General features: G+C 41.8%; 1 protein-coding gene across 4 annotated transcripts in view; it reads right to left on the reverse strand.

Moving 5' to 3' along the window:
* Positions 1 to 24,350, reverse strand: part of tsnare1 (T-SNARE Domain Containing 1) — a 574,772-nt gene that overhangs the window by 322,060 nt on the left and 228,362 nt on the right. For all 4 annotated transcript variants that reach the window (XM_078398598.1, XM_078398601.1, XM_078398600.1 and 1 more), the window contains exon 4: positions 20,574 to 20,643. In XM_078398598.1, the coding sequence (XP_078254724.1) occupies positions 20,574 to 20,643 (70 nt within the window). The remainder of the gene's footprint in view (positions 1 to 20,573; positions 20,644 to 24,350) is intronic.

Genomic DNA, 24,350 nt, shown 5'->3' on the forward strand with positions numbered 1-24,350 from the left:
GATCATTGCATGAGCACAGCTCCCACAAGACAGTAGGATATATAGATTAGCTGCTTATGGGAGAGTATTCTTGCCTTTATTAGTTAAGTTATACCATTCAAAAGGAGGAGGCCGATGCTAGAATTGTATGAAATACAGGTTAATTCACAGCTAGAATATCATTAATGCACTCCAAAAATAAGGACAAAAAAGTTGGATTATTGTTGTTTATAAAAATTCTACCACCTCCTCTGGGCCTGAATTCATGCCTGGGGGTGGCACGATGATGCAGCGATAGAGTTGCTGCCTGACCACGTGGATTTTCTGCGAGTGCTCCAGTTTCCTCCCATACTCTAAAGACGTACAGGGTGGTAGGTTATGTGGCTTTGGTAAAAATTGTGAATTGTAGATTGGCAAATGCATCAAAAGTTACAAGGAGAAGGCAGCAGAATGGGGTTGAGAGGGAAAGGTAGATGAGCCATGGTTGAATGGCAGAGAAGACTCTATGGGCCGAATGGCGTCATTCTGCTTCTATGACTTATGAACTTATGAACTCTATATCTTTCCCTTTGGTCTACCTATTGTTCTTGATTTTGGCTTATTTGTATTTATAATAATAATAATAATAATGCATTTTATTTATATAGCGCTTTTCATATACTCAAAGACGCTTTACAGAGATTTTGAGAACATAGGGAAATGAATAAATAGATAAATAAATAAATAAATAAATGAACAGAGAAAGGAGACAGAAGGTGAGGTGACCTTCAGTGGTTGAAGGCAGTACTGAACAGGTGAGACTTCAACGATGTTTTGAATGTGGTGAGTGTGGAGGAGTCTCTAACGGTTTGGGGTAGTGAGTTCCATAGGGTGGGAGCAGCGATGGAGAAAGCCCTGTCCCCCCAGGATCTGAGTTTGGTCCGGATGTGGGGGGATAGGAGATTGGCAGCGGCAGAGCGGAGGGTGCAGTTGGGAGTGTGCCTGTGGAGGAGGTCGGTCAGGTAGGATGGGGCCAGGTTATGGAGGGCTTTGTAGGTTATGAGGAGGATTTTGTACTGGATTCTCTGGGGGATGGGGAGCCAGTGGAGTTTATAAAGTACGGGGGTGATATGGTCACGGATCGAGGTGTGTGTGAGTAGACGGGCAGCGGAGTTTTGAATGTATTGAAGTTTATTGATGATTTTTGAGGGTGCGCCATAGAGGAGGCTGTTGCAGTAGTCCAGGCGGGAGGTGATGAAGGCGTGGATGAGGGTTTCTGCAGCTGTGGAGGAGAGGGATGGACGGAGACGGGCAATGTTTTTGAGGTGGAAGAAGGCTGTCTTGTTATGTAATGTATTTTCTGATTTGATTAGTTAAAACTAATTAAATTAGTTAAAACAAAGCGTTTCGCTTTCTATGACAATAATAAACCTAAACCTAAGGTGAAAGAGTCCTGGCCCAACAGATTGGAGTCCATGGGACCTCAAGTTGGCAAATTGCATCCAAAGAAAAGTTGGGGAGGCAACCAGCAGTGGTCAGAACCCTCACCCTCACCAGTATACAATTCTACTACATGCTTCCTGCCCTTATATACCATGCCTCGACTAACGAAGCTAAGAGTATGTCTCCTTTATCATCTTAATGAACCGTCATTTAAATCTTTGTAACACGGACTCGCCATCTCTTTGTTCCTCCAAACAGCTCAGCAACCTCTTATCTACTATGATATCTCTTTGCCTCATTAAATCACCTCACACCTCTATGTAGTGTTCACCACATTGCAGGAAGCTCGCGTTGAAGTGTAAACTTCGGTTGTCAGCGCCGCAGACATACAGCTATGAGAAGAAACTGGTTAGGCTGGGACTGAGTTCATTGAAAAAACAGTCAGGGGCGAATTGACTAAGGTGTATAGAATTAGACAGAATTAGACAGAGATTTACACAGGAAGAACAGGAACAGGAATGATTAAATTCCCTTGGTAGAGGATAATAATCAGAGCACATAACTTTAAAGCATAATGATCAGAGAAAATGTTTTAAAGTTTCCATGACTTTACGAGCCAAAATGACATTATCCTCCCCTTACCTTTGATATATTTTTTAATTAACATTTCATTACTATTTTTGAGGTCTTTCAAAATCAATTGCATGTGATTATTTTTAATGCACATCTTTAAGATTCAAGAAAGAGTATGTGCACCCATCTGAATGCAACATTGCTCTGGTAAATAACGTGAGGGGATACTGTAGCATTTCTCTGATTAAGGGGAAAAAATGCCTAGAAACGATGCTTCCAGGAAAGTGGCAGATGGCCTCTCCTTTGCAGATGTGTAGAATGGATAGAGGAAAGAGGCACATTCAACAGTTAAACATTCTTTTTTTATAAATGGACGAAGCAGGGCTAACATTTCAAGTCTTTTTTGACACCACCTTAAAAAAGATTTAGTTCTATAAATCTCAAAAGCCTGAGAAGTTATTGGGGCTATTAAGGTTTAAAGCACAATATGAATTTCAATCTCAACAGAATTTCCAACATTGGCTTGGTTAAACCAATCTGCATATCAAGAAGCTGAAGGCATAGATGTAATATTAAATGTATAACCCCACAGCTCCAAAAGTGGCTAGATCCTTTAATATAATAACTCCTTTCTGACTCCATGCTGCCTTCCACATTTCACAAAAGGAGACTATTTGGCCAATCAAGTGTATGGCAACTGATACAACAATCCCATACTCTGACTAATTTTGTGTCGGGACCCATCTTCAGACTGAAGACCTGAAACGTCGCCTGTTCACCTCCACAGATGCTGCACTTTATGTTTTGCTCCAGAACTGAATATACACCGATGAGTCAAAACATTACGACCACTGACAGGTGAAGTGAACAACATTGATTATCTTGTTACAATGGCACCTGTCAAGGGATGGGATATATTAGGCAGCAAGTAAGCATTCAGTTCTTGAAATTGATGTGTTGGTTGCAGGAGAAATATGCAGGAGTAAAGACCTGAGTGACTTTGACAAGGGCCAAATTGTTATGGCCAGACAACTGGGTCTGAGCTTCTCTGAAACGGCAAGGCTTGTGGGGTGCTCCTACCGACAGCAGTGGTGAGTACCTACCGACAGTGGTCCGAGGAGGGACAAACCACAAACCGGCGACGGGGTGTTTGGAAGTGAAAATGCTGGTTTGCAAAAGAAGACACAGAGTGCTGGGATAGCTCAGTGGGTCAGGTAGAATCTCTGGAGAACATGGATAGGTGATGTTTCGGGTTGGGATCTTTCTTCAGTCTGAAGAAAGGTCCTGACCCAAAATATCTTCCATTCATGTTATCCAGAGATGCTGCCTGGCCCAGTGAGCTACCCCAGCACTCAGTTTCTTCTCCAGAGACACTACCAGAGTGGAAGTAAATGTGGAATAGCAGGTAAATCACGATGGGCAAATGGGACTTCCTGCAACATGGCTTTAGAATGACTGGGGATTACGTAAAATGGGACAGCTAACCAGGACAGTGGAAATAGTGTAGCTATGATATAAAGACATAAACAAGGGTTTCCATAGGAGTTGAACTGAGGTTGATACCAAGTGAGATTTTAGACAAGCAAATGGATAGCTCCACAGAATATTAGATGAAATACATGGGGTGGGAGGAGGGAAGATCCCAATCTCCTGCTCTTTAGCTCAGTCTCCCCTGACAAACATTAATGTTAAACTATCCAAAGACTTTTCAAAGTAGTTTCTTGACAGGAATTAGTCTAGGAGGACTTCATGCTGACATTCAGTAACTGCTTCGTGGATTTGATTAGAAACTCAGAGATTGTAAATTGCAGTGTGATTAGTGCAGATTCAGAGAGGCTAATTGCACCACAGGGAGCTCGCCAAAGAATGGATTAGCATAAACAACATGTAGCAAACAGTTCACAAAAAGTGTAAGATTAGTTCCATGAGCTGCAGGTTAATTTACCAGCTAATCTTCAGAATCGTCATAAGATTTACGACAAACCAACAACTGATTAACCGAAGGTTGTATGAGATACACAATTCCACTCTTGCTTCCCTCTAATCCAACGGTTATCACTTGATCTGAATGTTGAATCCCACCAAGGGTAATGGGAACATTCAGAGCTGTGCCCGCCCAATACATTTGTCAATTACAGCTGTTGGTTTAGTGAGATCATTTTCGCTAATAGTTCCATTTGTCAGTCACACTAAATACTGAAGAACTGAAATGCCATAATCTTTCACACCGACTGTGGCAGCAATGGATTGATGGCATGCACAGAGAAATAAATAGCTTGTTATTGGCGAATAAACAACTTATACTTACAGCATCTTTAACATTTGTACCTGCAGCAGCTCAGTTCAAGACAAATGTTTGCGGTTAGTTTTCAACATCCATTTGAAGGTCAGAGCTAGAGTTCAGATATACTTTAAAAAATCATGGCTGAGTTGTGGAAAAGACAGACAAAGTTGGGTAATGGAGATAATTTTATAAGTAACAGCAATTTATCATAATCAGTCGGGCATTTTAATTTCTCGAGCAAAACACAAGCTTAAATTACAAATTATTTGTATGGAGACACAAGAAGCTGCAGATGCTGAAAACCTGATCACAAAACAAAGTGCTGGAGGAACTCAGCTGGTCAGGAAGCACCTGTGGAGGGAATGGCTTGGTGACTTTTCAGTTTGGAACGTTTCTTCTGACATAGGAGTTGGGGCAAGAAAGCTGGAAAAGAGAGGTGGGAGTGAAACACAGTCTGGAAAGTGATAGGTGGATACAGATGGGGGGGGGGAGCAGAGGGTTGATTGGCAGATAGGTGGAGGAATGGAGGAAGTCACAAATGTTGGAGGTAAGAGGAGACAAAAAGGTGTCAGATAAGGAGAGGAGGTGTGAAAAGTAAAGCCAAAGGGATGTATGTGGGGGGAAGGGGACAGGGGGGTGTGGAAAGAGGGAGGGTATAGAGAAAAGGGGACGGATTTTGGAGATGAGTGTACAAAGGTGGGTGTAAGGAGCAGAGTGACCAGGCGGAGGTGGGGAAGCAGATATGTTTTAATATATTAAAACAATGAAAAAATATTTAAATATATTTTTTGAAAAAGAACAATTTCTACATTGCTGAAGATAGACACAAAATGCTGGAGTAACTCAGCAGGTCAGAGAGCATCTCTGGAGAAAAGGAATAGCTACAACAAAAAATAGGATCATAGCAAATTGTCTCACAAATATAAAGTTCAATCAGAATCAGGGAGTAATATCAGTATGTTCTGCCTTCGGAAAGTTCATGTGATTATTCATTGTGCAACATACAAAATTAGTGGGAAGTGATTTTAATGCAAATGGTACATGGATCATTACGAGCAATATCCAGTCTGATCCTTTTTTTATTATGATGAGAATTTAAATGTGGAGGTTTGAACAGCTTTAATAATATCACAAACTAAGGCTTCACTTAATTTATGAAGTTATTAAAAAAAATCCCTCAATTCAATTATATAGCAACTCATTGTTCCCATCGTTGTATGATCTATGTATGATCTATTTGTCTGTTTTTTTTTTAAATACTGATTTTTTTTTGTGGTTTATTGTGGGTTTTACAGAGTGATATTTTTAATATCTGTTGTGCTGCTGCAACCAAGAATTTCATTGTTCCGTTTCGGATAAAACACAATGTGTAGGCAGTCTGATGGTCTCGACCTGAAAAGCCGCCTATTCCTTTTCTCCAGCGATGCTGTCTGACCCACTGAGTTACTCCAGCTTTTGTGTCCATCTTCGATAATAAAACACTCTTGACTTTAAAGGGCTTTCTGTCAGGCTCTTGCACAGTGGACAACATGGTGGCATAGTAGGACATTCTTGTGCTGTTAGCTCACCGTGGTTTTGCCCTAGCGATGGTGGTTGTCAATGTTGCATGTGATTATGAAATAAATTAATACAATTTTGAAATTGGGGGACAAACCAATCCTTAAAAGTACTGGCTCAAAAATTGCACAGTGCCAGGAAGCACACATTGAAATGGCATTGCCCAGGCCATTTTCCTTCACGATGCTGAATGCGTGATTTTCTTTCCTCTAGACAAAGAGTTAGATACATAAGTGGCATCAACCATTGAACTTCTGACTGTAAGAAAAGCATGAGCATCAGCAATTTAGCTGTGCAAACTCTTGGCTCAGTCCTTTGCATGAGACCATTTGGGGGCAAAGTTTAAGTGATGTGCGAGACAATTTTTTTTACATTAGTGAGTTCCTGGGATGCTCTGCCGGGGTTGATGGTTGAAGGAGATGCCATAGTGGCATCTTGACTTTTGGAAAAGGCCTGTTCTTGTGCTGTATTGTTCTGTGTACTTTATAATTGTGCAAAGCCAGTCTAGAAGACCTAGAATTTGAGGATGGATTTAAAGGTGAGGAAATTCAGTTGCACAGCACAGATTCTTTATGGAGTGTGATTAGTTTGAATTTAAAAAGAACTTGTCTTGTGTAATTGCCACCTCTGACTGGAATTTGGATATACGACGTTCCAATGTATAAAATCTGTTGGGTACACACTGGGTGACAATGCAATCCTTGTTTGATTGCTGCAAAATAGATGGTTGAATACTCGCTGAGGAAACTAAATACACTGTGAGAATAGGGATGAATGGGCAGGTGAATTTCTGCTCGATTGCAGGTTAGAGGCAGTCCTTTCTTGAACCTCTCTCGGTGCCCCCAACTGAAGTCAGACAAGAAATCCTCACAGAGGGCAAGTATTTCCACGTGCCTGGAAAGATTACATTTGTTCTTTGTTGGGGGAGAGGGTTAAAACTGTATTGACGCTTTTATTGGCGCTGTTAACAGGCAACTGAACCATCCTACTGCAACTCGAGAACAGTCCTGAACTACTATCTGCCGTGCCCTCCATAATGTTTGGGACAAAGTCCCATCATTGATTTGTCTCTGCACTCCACAATTTGAGATTTGTAATAGTAAAAATCACACGTGGTTAAAGTGCACATTGTCAGATTTTAATAAAGGCCCTTTTTATATATTTTGGTTTCACCATGTAGAAATTACAGCAGTGTTTGGACATAGTCCTCCCATTTCAGGGCACGATAATGTTTGGGACACAGCAATGTCATGTAAATGAAAGTAGTCATGTTTAGTATTTTGTTGCATACCCTTTGCATGCAATGACTGCTTGAAGTCTGGAATTCACGGACATCACCAGTTGCTGGGTGTCTTCTCTGTTGATGCTCTGCCAGGCTTCTATTGCAGCCGTCTTTAGCTTATGCTTGTTTTGGGGGCTAGCCCCCTTCAGTTTTCTCTTCAGCATATAAATGGTATGCTCAATTGGGTTCAGATCGGGTGATTGACTTGGCCACTCAAGAATTGACCATTTTTTAGCTTTGAAAAACTCCTGTGTTGCTTTAGCAGTATGTTTGGGACCATTGTCTTGCTGTAGAATGAAACGCCGGCCAATGAGTTTTGAGGCATTTGTTTGAACTTGAGCAGATAGGATGTGTCTATACACTTCAGAATTCATTATGCTACTACCATCAACAGTTGTACCATCAATGAAGATAACCGAGCCAGTACCTTCAGTAGTCATACATGCCCAGGCCATAACACTCTCACCATCGTGTTTCAAAGATGAGTTGGTATGCTTTGGTCCTTGGGCAGTTCCTTCTCTCCTCCATACTTTGCTCTTGCCATCACACTGATATAAGTTAATCCTCATCTCATCTGTCCACAAGACCTTTTTCCAGAACTGTGGTTGCTCTTTTAAGTACTTCTTGGCTACCTGTAACCCGGCCATTATGGAGGGCACTGTACCTCCTTGAAAATCCTTGCAAGTTATGCCCATAAACAAGTAGTGGCAGAGTCTGAGTATGCCCTCCATAATGTTTGGGACAAAGACCCATCATTTATTTATTTGCCTCTGGACTCCACAATTTGAGATTAGTGATAGAAAAAATCACATATGGTTCAACTGCACATTGTCAGATTTTATTAAAAGTATTTTTTTAATACAGTTTGGTTTCACCATGTAGAAATTACAGCTGTGTTTATACATAGTCCCCCCATTTCAGAGCACCATAATGTTTGGAACACATGGCTTCACAGGTGTTTGTAATTGCTCAGGTGTGTTAATTGCCTCCTTAATGCAGGTATAAGAGAGCTCTCAGCACCTAGTCCACAGAAGACTTCATGAACAGAAATACGGAGGCTACACTGCAAGATGCAAACCACTGGTGAGCTCCAAAAATAGGATGGCCAGGTTACAGTTTGCCAAGAACACTGCTGTAATTTCTACATGGTGAAACCAAAATGTATAAAAATGGCCTTTATTAAGATTTGACAATGTGCATTTTAACCACATATGATTTTTTTTCTATTACAAATCTCAAATTGTGGAGTACAGATGCAAATAAATAAATGATGGGTCTTTGTCCCAAACATTATGGAGGGCACTGTACCTCTTATCTCCGATCTTGTTGTCGGGTTGCAGTACAGGCAATGGCTAGAAACAGACACATTACAGCAGGGGGAAAGAAGTCCACCTCCATCATGTTCCAACAGCCTTGTTTGTGCATAACTGATGTGTTGACAAACAGTAGCAATCCATCACAGAATGGTCACAGCATAAAAAAAGATCTTATGACCCAACAGTTGGACTGCAATGGTTTGAAGTAAAAGAAAAATCCACCTGGTTTATTAATTGCTCTCCCAAAATGTCTCACGTTTTTATTCCCCTTTCAAATGCTTATGCAGTTTTCCTTTTGAATGTTGCAATCAGCATTGTTACTGTGTATTTCAGAACCTAACCAACTACTTACCAAACTATTTTCCTCATATAACTTGTGATTATTTGAAAACGCGTACCTTCAGATTCAGGGACAGTTTCTTCCCAGCTGTAGATAGGCACAAAATGATGGAGTAACTCAGTGGCTCAGGCAGCATCTCTGGAGAAAAGGAACAGGTGACACTTCGGGTCGGAACCCTTCATCAGACCTGACCCAAAACATCACCGTTACTTTTCTCTATAGATGCTGCCTGACCCGCTGAGTTACTCCAACATTTTGTATCTATCTACAGTATGAACCAGCATCTGCAGTTCTCTCCTACACATTCATCCAAGCAGTCATCAGGCAACTCAACCACCCTATCAACGACTAGAGGGCGGTCCTGAATTACCACCTCCCTTATCGGAGACCTTGGGACTGTCTTTAATCAGACTTTACTGGACTTAATCTTGCACTATACCTTATTCCCTTTGTCCTGTATCTGTGCACTGTGAACATGTACAGTCTTTCCGCTGACTGGATGGCACGCAACAAAAAGCTTTTCACTCTATCTCGGTAGTCATGACAATAAACTAAACTAATCTAAACCTAAAACAACAAAGCAATCACCTTTACTGCTACTCAATTCTTCGTGACCCATCTGCTAATCGGAATAATTTCGCTCCATCTACTGTGAATATATATTTCATCATTTTGATACTTACATCAGATCATCTTGCACCCTCCTGCATGCCAAACAGAATGATTACAGTACATCAGCTTCTCCACAAAGCTAAAGTCCATCAATTTGGATACATGTTAGATCTCTTCTGCTCTCTTTCTTCATGTTTCCTTAAATGTGGTACCTAGAACTCAACCCAATACTCCAGCAGAAGCTGATTCCGTATTGTGTAAGTTTTGTGCTCTTGTATTCTATAGAATTCTGTGATACTTAACTGATCTTATTATGTTGGCTTGCAACAGAACCAGGCAACATACAAGAAGAGTACAACCATTCTTGGGCGGCATGGTGGCACAGGGGTAGAGTTGATGCCTTACATCACCAGAGGCCCAGGTTTAATCCTGAATATGGGTGCTGTTCAGTGCGGAGTTTGTATGGTCTCGCTGTGACTGCATGGGTTTTCTCCGAGTGCTCTGGTTTCCTCCCGCATTCCAAAGACACACAGGTTTGTAGTTTAATTAGCTTAGGTAAAAAAATTATAAATTGTCCCTAGTGTGCAGGATAGTGTTAGCGTAAGGGGTGATTGCTGGTCGGCATGGGCGCACTTTATCTCTAAAGTAAAGTCCAAAGAAACAAATTAGTGGACAGCTCAAGGAACCACAGGACCAGAGTCACTTACTTGCTCCTCAAAGGTATGCTATGCCACTAATGCATGCACTGTTCACCTACCTATACAACTCTCTCGCACAGACATTCTCAGTAAAGCCTGCTTCAAACTGATCAAACGTCAGCCCCTTTCTAATTATAAATGACAAACCTTGCACACCCAATTGCTTTGACAGCCAATTGAGCTCCAGGCTTATCAGCTGTCCAGAGAGCTTGAATATTTGTGAATTTTTCTGACATTTACAAATGATCAGAGAAAATCAAATGGCATTAAAAATTAAACAGACCTTTAATATTTAAAAACATGTAATATACAGACAGAAAAGTAAAATAAAATAAGTAGAAGCCGTTTAAAGACGAGTAAATGGCCTTGCTAAACTTGTACAATGTCTAACCCAAAGCAGGAGCAGTTGATTTCCCTGGTCATGTGCTGGGAGATTCACGGATGTGTAATCTAAATCCAATGTCGCAAAGCAATTAGCAAACTGCAGTGACTATCTGTGTAGTAGTTTGCGACTTATGTATTTGTACAGATGTCCCACATTCTCACACAGTTATCAAACTAATAGTCAGCAATTCCAGGCAAAACTGACTCCTTTTTAATGGATGCCACAGTGGCACAGCTGGAAGAGCTGCTGCCTCACGGTTCTTGAGAGCTGGATTCGATCCTGACCTCAGGTGCTATCTACATGGAGTTTTCACATTCTCCATGTGACCGCGTGGGTTTCCTCCGGGTGCTCAGGTTTCCTCTCTCATCCTTGTGGGCTTGCGGGCTTGTTGGTTAATTGGCCCTACGTAAATCACCCCTGGTGTGCAGGGAGTGGATGAGAAAATGGGATAACATAGAACTAGTGTGAAAGGGTGATCGATGATCAGTGTGATCTCAATGGACTGAAGGCCCTGTTTTCATGCTGTATCTTTCAAAAATGCCAAACTAATGTACGAGAAAAATGTTATTTAAAACTTGAATATTCAGTTGATATGGTTAAATGGTTATAAAATTAATCTTTATCTTCCCAAGAACTGCTGATGATAGATCATGATCATGACCCATTATCTCAGTTTCTCTATTCACAGATGCTGCCTGACCTGTATAATGCTTTGTTTTTTATTACATTGAGCAGGAGCAAGAATAGTTTTCCACCACTGAAATCTGAAGTTTAGCAATGGCCTAATGTAGCTGATTTCTGTACCAGACTGGTTTAAACAATTCGTTGTGTGGCAAAACAAATCCAGCAGAGATAATTTAACACTTTTGTTTTGCGTTAGAATGGCCTCCCTTAACATGAGGCCAGGCACAATGTTAATTCAACTAATAATGTGTAATTCTAAATCCTAAGGTACTGCTTTTCAAATTACAATGTACACTGTGTGTTTGACACTTAATTGCCGCTGAGATTTTCCGGAGCAATACACACTGGGCAGCTGGGAATGGGCAGAAAAGAAAAGCAATTATCAAAGCCACCTTCACCCTGAGAGCTAGCGAGGAATGGGTAAGTGGGTGGAACATTTAGGTCATTTAAGGGACAAATCTAATTTGATTATCTCATAGTGACTTGGCAAGTTGTGTTCAATGTGTCAGAAACACATTAACAGATTCAATTAAACAGGTAGTACTTTCTCAATTGGGAATAAGCAGATGACCCTTGTCTTTCTGGCATTTTGTAGCACTGGTTGCTGGATCTCCTCCCGGGCACACATTTCATTTTTTGGCAGCTTGTCGCTCTCATCACCTTCCTTCAGTAATTCTCTTCCTACTGTGGAGCGAGGAACCTTGTACGTGTTTTCTTAAAGATGACGAACATTAGCAGATCTGTCCCCAAAGATTTGTCCACAAAGTATGAAGCACCTATTCCATTTCACTTTATAAGTTTATTACCGTCATATTAAAATACACGTTTCTCCATTTTAAAGTTTTTGATATGAACGGTTTCTTTTTAAATTCTGGTCGAATGCTCCCAAAACCCTTTGCAACTTCCGTTTCACAATTTATCCTTTTTAGGCCACTTACAACGCATATTCTACAAATCACATTGCACCTGTCAGCCCTTTGCTGTGATATACATGGCATTTGTAATATTAGTTCGTAAAAGTTTGTGGCAAAGAAATTCTCAATTTATGCATTTGGTACATTACAAAAGATGTCTAGAGATGAAACACACCAAGTTTTGTTTGGATGACCATAACAAACATCTTTCACATAACTGAATGCAGGTTCTGGCATGTCGAGTTGATGAAGAGACCTTATATTTAATTTGTTACAACATGCCACTCAATAGATACCATTAGAATAGTGCATTGGAATCAATGCAAAACCAGTGGTGATTCAACAAAGACAGGATGCTACTGTGGCCATTCCCCTATTCAATACCATCGAGGAGGATGTCTGTTCAGAGGAATACAGCAGTAACAGTAGCAGTGAGGTCTGAGGTACAGTGGAGAAGGGTGGAGTCGGACAGAATCAGAATGAGAGCGAGTGGAGACTCATTAGTTGGGGGGACAGTCAGGAAATTCAGAGGCTGCAAATGGGACTCCAGGGTTGCCTCCTTGGTGCCAGAATCCAGGATATCTCTAAGCAGCTGTGGAATATTCTAAACTGGAAAGCTGAGCAGCCAGAAGGCATTGTGAACATTGGTACAAATGACATTGATTGGTAGAGGGGTAAGGTCCAACAGATTGAGTCCAGTTTAGTTTATTGTCACATGCAGTTTATTGTCACAGGAACAGTAAAAAGCTTTTGTTGCGTGCTATCCAGTCAGCAGAAATACATGATTATCGTCGAGCCATTTACAGTGCATAGATATGTGATAAGGGAGTAACGTTTTGTGTAATTGGATTGAATATGGGGAGTTAGGGAAAAGGTGAATAAACTGGACCTCCTGGTAACAATCACCAGATTAATGCATGTGCGAGTGAAGGTAGGAATAGGAAGATCAGGCCGATGAATGCATGGCTGAGGAGTTGGTACAGGGGGCAGGGATTCAGATTTTTTGACTATTGGGATCTCTTCTGGGCAGAGGTGACCTGTACAAGCAGGATGTTTTCTACGTGAACTGGAAGGGGACCAATTTCCTGGTGGGCAGGTTTGCAAATGACTACTCGGGTGGGTTTAAACTATAGAAACATAGAAAATAGGTGCAGGAGTAGGCCATTCGGCCCTTCAGGCCCGCACCGCCATTCAATATGATCATGGCTGATCATCCAACTCAGTATCCCGTACCTGCCTTCTCTCCATACCCCCTGATCCCTTTAGCCACAAGGGCCACATCTAACTCCCTCTTAAATATAGCCAATGAACTGGCCTCAACTACCTTCTGTGGCAGAGAATTTCACAGATTAACCACTCTCTGTGTGAAAATTATTTTTCTCATCTCAGACCTAAAAGACTTCCCCCTTATCCTTAAACTGTGACCCCTTGTTCTGGACTTCCCCAACATCGGGAACAATCTTCCTGCATCTAGCCTGTCTAACCCCTTAAGAATTTTGTAAGTTTCTATAAGATCCCCCCTCAATCTTCTAAATTCCAGCAGGTACAAGCCGAGTCTATCCAGTCTTTCTTCATATGAAAGTCCTACCATCCCAGGAATCAATCTGGTGAACCTTCTCTGTACTCCCTCTATGGCAAGAATGTCTTTCCTCAGATTAGGAGACCAAAACTGTACGCAATACTCCAGGGGTGGTCTCACCAATGCCCTGTACAACTGCAGCAGAACGTCCCTGCTCCTATACTCAAATCCCCTCGCTATGAATGCCATTCGCTTTCTTCACTGCCTGCTGCACCTGCATGCCTACTTTCAATGACTGGTGCACCACGACACCCAGGTCTCGTTGCATCTCCCTTCTCCTAATCGGCCACCATTCAGATAATATAACTATGTTGGCAGGGTCCTAGATCCAATGCAATGGGCATGTGAATATAAAGGGAACAGAGGGATATGGAGCATGTGCAGAATAGTTGAAGTGGGCATCATTTTCGGCACAAACACTGTCGATGTTCTTTGGCTGGAGGCACAGCTGAGGCTAAACCTGTTTAGCTTAGTTTAGTTTTGTTTAGAGATACAGTGCGGAAACATGCCCTTCAGCCCACTGAGTCTGCGCCAACCAGCGATCCCCTTACACTAACACCATCCTACACATTAGGGACAATTTACGATCTTTACCAAAGCCAATTAACCTACAAACTGTACGACCTGAGTGTGTGAGGGAAGCGGGGTACCTGGAGAAAACCCACGGTCACAGGGAGAATGTACAAACTCCGTAGTCACGATCAAACCCGGGTCTCTGGTGCTGTAAAACAGCAACTCCACCATTGTGCCACTGTACCACCCCTGTTCTCATATCAAATGTGTGGTGACAAGTATCTGCCTCAGAAATAGTAGAATCAGCTGACAATTCATCATTAGTTAGAACATAAAATGCTGGAGTAACTTAGCGGGTCAGGTTGCATCTCTGGAGGACATGGATAGGCAATGTTTCAGGTCGGGTCCCTTCTTCAGTCTCTGAAATACAACCCGCTGAGTTACTCCAGCACTTTGTGTGCAATGCAAGATTCCAGCATCTGAAGATACTTGTCTCTGTATGCATTATTATTTCCTTGAAAACAATGGACCTTAGTGTAGATACCCAGTTTTAGGACTCCTTAAAACATGCTTGTTCCATTTCACCTATCAAATATGGTCACATCAAACTGCAGATGTCAACTGAAAAGTTAAACAAATTCTATTGAAAAATATAGTGCAGTTACATTTAAAAAGCTCTTTGAACTCACAACAGTTTTTAGGATGAATTTAGATACAATTGGGAGATGACTTTAAAATGTAATTCAAAATTAAATTGGGAAATGTCATTCAAAATGCCCAATTATTTTTAAATTTACTTTCATCCACAAAAAAAGCAACATATCATAGGGAGGTTCAGTTTAACCAGAGCAATTCATTAAATAAATATTTTCAATTATGAACTAAACTATGGTGAACATGTTTTTATTAACAACCAGTAAAATAGACTATTTTACATGTTTGACATGTAAGGCACGATCGAATCTCAAATTCTGAAAGGTGTTGTGACTCCATGAGGAAGTGATTGGCTACTTGAAAGTTTTAACATCAACTTAGAAACTTTCTGGGTGACATTAAATGTACATGTGTTCCTTGTGGTCACATAAGTGGTCATATATAAAAAAGTAATTAGCTATCTATTCCTGTTGTTGGTGACTTGATTGTATTTATGTATGGTACATTTGATCTGTTGGTTAGCATGTAAAACAAGCCTTTTCACTGTACTTTGATTCATGTGACAATAATAATAAACTTAAACCTGAATCCAATAAATGTTGTTGAGTAGAAACATAGAAACAGTGGCGGATTAACATAGTACCAAAACCACTTTCGAGGGCCCCGCGCTAAATGCTTGAAGAGAGCATATGGTTCAGGTGAGAGGAGTTTAAAAGTCGATCTGAGTAATAATTTTCTTTGTCGCAGAGAATGGGCGATATCTGAACGCACTGCCAGAGCGCTGGTGGAATTAGATCGAGTCACAACATTTAAGAGGCATTTAGATAGATAATTAAATTGGCAAGGGAGATTAGGATATGGTACTAATGCACTAAATGTAAGATTATTGTAGTTGGGCAAAATGGTTGGCATGGACGTACAGGTCCACCACCAATTTTCCCGCACCCTTGATTCCATAGCCTTTCTGGATTATCCTCTTTGCCGGACCAACAGAGGTCACGGCCTCCGAGGGGAGTCAAACGGTACCAGTCCTCCCAGGCCTCCGAAATACCAGCCCGCTGATCGCCTGTGGAAGTCAGCTGGTCAGCTATGGGAACGGATCTGTCGGCCCCGGCCGGGCCAGAGTTCCAGACCCCCAGCCGCAGGGGACAAACTTGACCCGCCGATCAGCCGTGGAAGTCCCAATTGAGGTCGAGATCAGCCACCTCACCCGGTCTTAATGCCTCATTTTCGAGGGGACTTCCGGGGGAGAGGGGGGGCAGGGATTTCAAGTGCGGGTTCGTAATTTTGTCCAGATTAAAGAAGGTGCCGGACCATTAGTTGCTGAAAAATTGATGGTGGATCTGTGGTGGGCTCAAGGGCCTGTTGCCTGATGTGTGAGTGCAGACTCCCAGTGCTCTGAAGAAGCCGGCTGGGTCCTAGTGCACGACTCCCTGGCTGATTCAGGCGGATTCAAGCCATGGGAGTGGAAACATCTTACTCAGCCATCATCATACCTCAGCAGGTACAATGATCTTTGCCTCCCTCAACCCACGGGATCACGGCCTCTCGTTTTCATCAGAGGCACATAGGACCTCTGCCTTATGCGGTCCTTTATGGGCTCAGTGGGCTGAGGGCCCTGTTTCCGTGCTGTAACGCGATGTCACCCACTAGGTGGCAGTGATGAGTCATTGGAGGATCAGCATGTTCAAAGACGCAGGGTGGTCAATGTGCCAATGCTATAGGACTTAGAGTGACTTAGTTTTAGAGATATAGCATGGAAACAGGCTCTACCCACCAAGTTCATGGTGCCCATCATCACCTGCTCACACTAGTTGTATGTTATTCTATTTTTGTATCCACTCCCCACACACCAATGGCAATTTACAGAGGCCAATTAACGTACAAACCCTCTCATTTTTGGGATGTTGTAGGAAACCGGAGCACCTGGAGGAAACCCACTCTTTCACATGGAGAATGAGCAAACTCTACACAGACAGCACCTGAAGTCAGGATTGCTGGAGCTGTGAGGCAGCAGCCCGACCAGCTGCATCTCTCTGCCTATTGCTGTTCATAAAACCACGTGTCCTTTAGTCTCCTACCCTCAACCCACGGGACTTCTGTCTCCCCCAACTCTGAACCCAACTCCCCCAACTATTTGTCTTCCCTTACCCTAAATCCTTGGGACCATTGTCTTCTTTAATCCTGAACCATCTGAATCTCTCTTCCATTCAGCGGCTAAATGATTAGGACCTATCTCCCCACCCCGTTTCTTGTCAGGTCCTCTTTCTCCCCTGCCCTGATATCCTTGGGGCCTCTGCCGCCCCCCCCCCCCCCTCCACTAACCTTTGGTATCTTCCTCTTATATCCTTCTTGACTCCCCCTTATAGACCCAAACCTCATGAACTCTGTTATCTCATTCCTAAACTCTTGGAACATCTATTTCTCACATTGCTCCTCAATCCTCCATAACTCCCGCACTCCTAAACTCTATCTATACCCTGCCCCTAAATCCTTGGTACTCTCACACTGTCCCTAAGCCCTCCGAACCTCTATCTGCTGCAAACTCCCCCCCCCCCCCCCCCCCCCCCCCCCAGCCAAAGGGCTCTTGATGTGCTGCCCACTAACTCATGGGCCCTTTGTCAATTTTACTTCACGTTTTACTTAAATCATAATATCCAAAAAATCTGAGATTCAAAGGGATCTTGTTCTCCTTGTAGAAGAAAAGAACGGCAGATGCTGATTAAAACCAAAAATAGACGGCAAGTGCTGGAGTAACTCAACGGGTTGGGCAGCATCTCTGGAGAAAAAGGATAGGTGATGCTACAGGTCCAAATATAGAAAATAGGTGGAGGAGTAGGCCATTCGGCCCTTTAGCAGAACGAGGCCTTTCATCTTGTGGTAATGATGAAACTGTTAGCACTCCTCATAATGGACATTACTTGGGGTTGTTAGAATTACTGGCCAAGTTTGACCCTTTTCTGGCAGAGCATATAAATACTCATGCAAACAAAGGAAAGGGATATAAATCATACCTATCTAAAACAACATGTGGGGAATTCATCAATCTGATTGGATCCAGCATACTGGATCACACTATCGGTGAAGTGAAGAAATACAAGTATTATTCTGTTTCATTGGATTCCACACCGATATATTTAATGTGGACCAGCTGACTTTGACTGTGTGCGATGTTTTGCCGTTTGGACCAGTTGAAAGATTTGTGAAGTTTTTGGATATGGAAGGTCATAATGCTGAACAGCTCGCTCAAAGTTTACTTGACTTTTTAAAGGAAAATGACATTGATATGAAAGACTGCCGTGGTCAAAGTTATGACAATGCCAGCAACATGAGTGGCAAGTATAGTGCCTTACAAGCACGAATTAAAGAGCTGAATGAGTTTGCGGATTACATTCCATGGTTTGCATATTCACAAAATTTGGTTGGAAAATGTGCTGCTGAATGTTGTGAAGAAGCATTAATTTTCATTGCCGTTGTAGAAAGCATGTACACATTTTTTTCTGCTTCTTATCGGTGGGATCTCTTTTCTGCTGCATTATCTGATGGTGGTGCTCATTCACCCATTGTGAAAAGAATGTCAGATACCATGTGATCAGATCGTGCAGATGCAACAAAAGTACTTTTACACAGCTTTTCTGCAATAAAACAAGTCTTGGATGACATTTCAAATAACAGTGATCAGAAGGCAGAGTGTCGACAACAGGCTGGTGGACTACTTTCAACCATGATGAAGTTCACAACAGGAATAATGGTTATAATGTGGGATTAAGTATTACAGCGTTTTCAAATGACCAGTGCTTCTTTGCAATCTTCTGGCCATGACCTGAACACAACTTGTGCACTCTATGAATCCTTACATGGATATATTCAAGCTATGCGGTCTACTGTTTCAGACATTGAGCAAAAAGCCAAGGGTCTGACTGAGTGTGAAGATTATCACCAACAAACTCAAAGAGAACACAAATGAAATCCCGCTTATGATTTCAGTGGTTCCAGCACTCTTGATCCACGTTGAATCTCAAATGCCTTCTCAGAAGTTTAAAAGCCGAACATTTCTTGCCATTATTGATAGCTTGCTTTCTGCCCTGTCAAAACGCCAGAAAGCTTATCAAAAGATGAATGGTGTATTTGGATTCTTTCATCAGTAATTGTCATTTACACCTGAAGAGATTGTAAAGAAGTCATCCAATCTTATCAAATCATATCCGGAAGAAAGTCTTGGTGAAGAATTTGTGCAGTTTACTGAACTGTTGAAAGCTGATCTTGCTTCTCATATTGGCGCCGAACAAGACCTTGTAGAGTCACATACAGTTGTACCGTTTGATAACTGACAATTCTTTGGAGTCTTGTTTTCCAAATATAGAAAATGCCTTGCGCATCTATTTGTCACTCATGGTTACCAACTGCAGTGGAAAACGCTCATTTTCAAAATTGAAAAGGATTAAAAATGAACTAAGAAACACTATGAAACAGACTGAACAATCTCACTCTAATGAGCATTGAACATGAACTTCTGCGTGAAATAGACATTTCCAATATCACCAACAAATTTGCTCATGCTAAATCTAGAAAATGTGACTTTTAAATTGTAGTTTTGTTACTTTTGACATTTGAAATTGAAAAAGTAAATAATTTATTTTTTAATTTTTATGTGTGCTTTTTTAATTTAAGGCCCCTTTATAACATATGCTACGGGGCCCGCACTAGCTTAATCCGGCCCTGCATCGAAAATAGGTGCAGGAGTAAACCATTCGGCCCTTCGAGCCAGCCCTGCTTTGAAACTAAGTTATAAAGAAAGGAGTAACTGAATTTGAGGCACAAAAGACTGCAGATACTCAAATTGTGACTTTACAACAAACTGCTGGAGGAACTTAGCAGGCCAGGCAGCATCTGTGGAAGGAAATGAACAGACAATGTTTTGGGTTGGGACCCATCTTCTGAAACATCATCTGTCTATTTCCTTCCACAGATGCTGCATGATCGAGTGAGTACCACCAGCAGTTTGTTTTTTACTCAAGTAACTAAATTATGCAGATAAAGAGAACATAGATTCACCTAAACTCAGAACATGTCAGCACTGAAATTGCTTCATACAGAAAGGTTGGCCACCACAGTAACCCAACTCATCCCCTCTGGAAAAAGTTGGCCTTGTTTGGATAAAGTGTGGATTCTTCGGTTTAACCAAAACCTAAGCCCTCAGCCTTTACGTAGTGCTTTGCCACAGTAGATTGAGAGGTAAACAAAGGAGGTGGCCACCACCTTTTCCCCATCCTCACACAGTATTATTTACTGAACAGCTTTCACTGTCAATAATTAGAGGAAATGAAAAAGAAAAATACAAATTCTACTTTTATCGGTTTTGAAAAATATATTTTCAGCAAACAAAAATAAATGAACACTAATAAAAAGTTACTTTCCTTAGCCAAATGCATACAACAATTCATTCATCTTTATTATAAGGTAATTGCATCGTATCAGCCTGCCCCAAGTAAAATCAGTTAGAAACACTCATTAAAATGAGTGACATTTCTATATTCAAAAATAGATTTCAACTCCCACCAGCATGGTTGTAGCCCATGACAGAAATGGCAAAATTACGTTTAAATTTCACATTATGATGGTATCATGAGTTTTCTCAGTCCGGTTTTACAGTGTTGAATCGATGACCATTTTGTATGTGTCCATTACTCACTGATATAAAATTACACAATGCAGCTAGAGCAAAACAGCAGACAAAGCCATTAGTCTTTTCATAAAAATCTATATCAAAAAGTGACTCACAGTCCATCTCTGAGCTCTTGTGTATCATTAGGTGTCCCCAGAGCTTGAAAACTCTTCTCCAAGGAAGTCACTGCAACAGAAAGGTGAGGATTAATGAGAAAATACGTTGGAACACCAGTCTGCTTAAAGGTCAGGTACTTCCCTGATAACACAGTCTTTAAGTTTTTGCATGATCTTGGAAAGATTTATTAATGCAATATATTTGAGGACGAGAGAGTTCACATTTCTGTTTTCACCGGTCTTAAATTGATGTTCAGGGACTATTTACTTCAAAATGACCCACAGGATGTAGCAGGTAAACTATTAGGTTATTATATAGAAGATTGTATACAGTGTAAGCAAATAAAAAGCTTAATGAGATATAACATCCAATTCTGACTTGCATTTCCTATTTCCTCTATTAAAAAATTGTAAAAGTTTTTCCATTCCAAAGAAGTCTCTTTTTTCCCACATTTCTATCTGCAAACCCAGAAAATATATTTGTTTAAATAATTTAATGAGCAAATAATTGAAATTAATAATTTGATTCCAGACCACAATACATCCCAAGTACTTTCATTAACTAAATACTCAGAATATCAATGATTTTTTAAAAGATTATTTTAGTGAAGTGAAAATCTACATCTATACTATTTAGACCCCCTTTGGCACTTTGTCTTATATTCACAAGACTATGATCCAGAAGTTGGAAGCGGGATAAGGCTTCTTAGGTGGGATTGGTCTTTTTTATAAAAAAGAATACAAAGTGCTGGAGTAATTCAGCGGGTCAAGCAGTATCTCTGGAGAACACGATAGGTGACGTCTTGGGTCCCGATCCTACTTCAGATACAATAGACAATAGACAATAGACAATAGGTGCAGGAGTAGGCCATTCAGCCCTTCGAGCCAGCACCGCCATTCAATGCGATCATGGCTGATCACTCTCAATCAGTACCCCGTTCCTGCCTTCTCCCCATACCCCCTCACTCCGCTATCCTTAAGAGCTCTATCCAGCTCTCTCTTGAAAGCATCCAACGAACTGGCCTCCACTGCCTTCTGAGGCAGAGAATTCCACACCTTCACCACCCTCTGACTGAAAAAGTTCTTCCTCATCTCCGTTCTAAATGGCCTACCCCTTATTCTCAAACTGTGGCCCCTTGTTCTGGACTCCCCCAACATTGGGAACATGTTATCTGCCTCTAATGTGTCCAATCCCCTAATTATCTTATATGTTTCAATAAGATCCCCCCTCATCCTTCTAAATTCCAGTGTATACAAGCCCAATCGCTCCAGCCTTTCAACATACGACAGTCCCGCCATTCCGGGAATTAACCTAGTGAACCTACGCTGCACGCCCTCCATAGCAAGAATATCCTTCCTCAAATTTGGAGACCAAAACTGCACACAGTACTCCAGGTGCGGTCTCACCAGGGCCCGGTACAACTGTAGAAGGACCTCTTTGCTCCTATACTCAACTCCTCTTGTTACGAAGGCCAACATTCCATTGGCTTTCTTCACTGCCTGCTGAACCTGCATGCTTCCTTTCATTGACTGATGCACTAGGACACCCAGATCTCGTTGAACTCCCCCTCCTCCTAACTTGACACCATTCAGATAATAATCTGCCTTTCTATTCTTACTTCCAAAGTGAATAACCTCACACTTATCTACATTAAACTGCATCTGCCATGTATCCGCCCACTCACACAACCTGTCCAAGTCACCCTGCAGCCTTATTGCATCTTCCTCACAATTCACACTACCCCCCAACTTAGTATCATCTGCAAATTTGCTAATGGTACTTTTAATCCCTTCGTCTAAGTCATTAATGTATATCGTGAATAGCTGGGGTCCCAGCACCGAACCTTGCGGTACCCCACTGGTCACTGCCTGCCATTCCGAAAGGGACCCATTTATCCCCACTCTTTGCTTTCTGTCTGTCAACCAATTTTCTATCCATGTCAGTACCCTACCCCCAATACCATGTGCCCTAATTTTGCCCACTAATCTCCTATGTGGGACCTTGTCGAAGGCTTTCTGAAAGTCGAGGTACACCACATCCACTGACTCTCCCTTGTCAATTTTCCGAGTTACATCCTCAAAAAATTCCAGTAGATTTGTCAAGCATGATTTCCCCTTCGTAAATCCATGCTGACTCGGAATGATCCCGTTACTGCTATCCAAATGCTCAGCAATTTCGTCTTTTATAATTGACTCCAGCATCTTCCCCACCACTGATGTCAGACTAACTGGTCTATAATTACCCGTTTTCTCTCTCCCTCCTTTCTTAAAAAGTGGGATAACATTTGCTATCCTCCAATCCACAGGAACTGATCCTGAATCTATAGAACATTGAAAAATGATCTCCAATGCTTCCACTATTTCTAGAGCCACCTCCTTAAGTACTCTGGGATGCAGACCATCAGGCCCTGGGGATTTATCAGCCTTCAGTCCCATCAGTCTACCCAACACCATTTCCTGCCTAATGTGGATTTCCTTCAGTTCCTCCATCACCCTAGGTTCTCCGGCCCCTAGAACATTTGGGAGATTGTGTGTATCTTCCTCAGTGAAGACAGATCCAAAGTAACGGTTTAACTCGTCTGCCATTTCTTTGTTCCCCATAATAAATTCCCCTGCTTCTGTCTTCAAGGGACCCACATTTGCCTTGACTATTTTTTTCCTCTTCACGTACCTAAAAAAACTTTTGCTATCCTCCTTTATATTATTCGCTAGTTTACCCTCGTACCTCATCTTTTCTCCCCGTATTGCCTTTTTAGTTAACTTTTGTTGCTCTTTAAAAGAGTCCCAATCCTCTGTCTTCCCACTCTTCTTTGCTATGTTATACTTCCTCTCCTTAATTTTTATGCTGTCCCTGACTTCCCTTGTCAGCCACAGGTGTCTCTTACTCCCCTTAGAGTCTTTCCACCTCTTTGGAATAAATTGATCCTGCAACCTACCTATCCTATCAATGTACTCCAGACATGCTGAATGGCCTGCTGAGTTACTCCAGCACTTTGTGTCTTGTGTAAACCACCATCTGCAGTTCCTTGTTTCTTCATTGGTCTTGGTTTTTCCTGTGCCAGCATAGACATGATGGGCTGAGCAGTCTCTGTTTGCCTGGGTGACAGGCAACACTAATGGCACCACAACTGCTATTATCCTGAAAGAGAGCAGCAGGCTCTTGCTGCATATACCCATTGGAAGTCTTTGGTAATTGCATCCCGAGGCATTCTAGTAATCAATCACAGCACATAATGCCTAAAAGCAGTCACAGCTCACACGGCAACAAAGCGGGTCTGAATAACAGATGCCCGAGCTTCCAGAAACTGGATGGCCTTAGCTTGCATGGAGTCACTGTTCATTAGGTACTACATGATGCCTGGACCTTTAATAGTTGAAATAGAATAATAGGGGCGACACAGTGGTGCAGCGGTAGAGTTGCTGTCTTACGGAGCCAGAAACCTGACTTCGATCCTACGGGTGGGTGCCTTCTATATGGAGTTTGTACTCCGATTTCTTCCCACATTCCAAACACGTACTCGTTTGTATGTTAATTTGGCATCAGTAAAAATGGTAAATTGTCCGTAGTGTGTAGGATAGTGCTGGGGTATGGGGATCGCTGATCGGCGTGGACTCATTGGGCTGTTTCTTTAAAACTAAAACACTAAAATTGGCCACCACTGCCACGTTGGAAGAATAAGATTCAGCCTCTGTGTCCTGACTTTGCAACTGCATGCAGACTTGCTTGCAAATTTGTCAACCAATGCACTGTTTACACCTAACAGCCTTTCCCTGTAG

The sequence above is a fragment of the Rhinoraja longicauda genome, chromosome 4 (genome assembly GCF_053455715.1).
Source record: "Rhinoraja longicauda isolate Sanriku21f chromosome 4, sRhiLon1.1, whole genome shotgun sequence".
NCBI classification, from domain to species: Eukaryota; Metazoa; Chordata; class Chondrichthyes; order Rajiformes; family Arhynchobatidae; genus Rhinoraja; species Rhinoraja longicauda.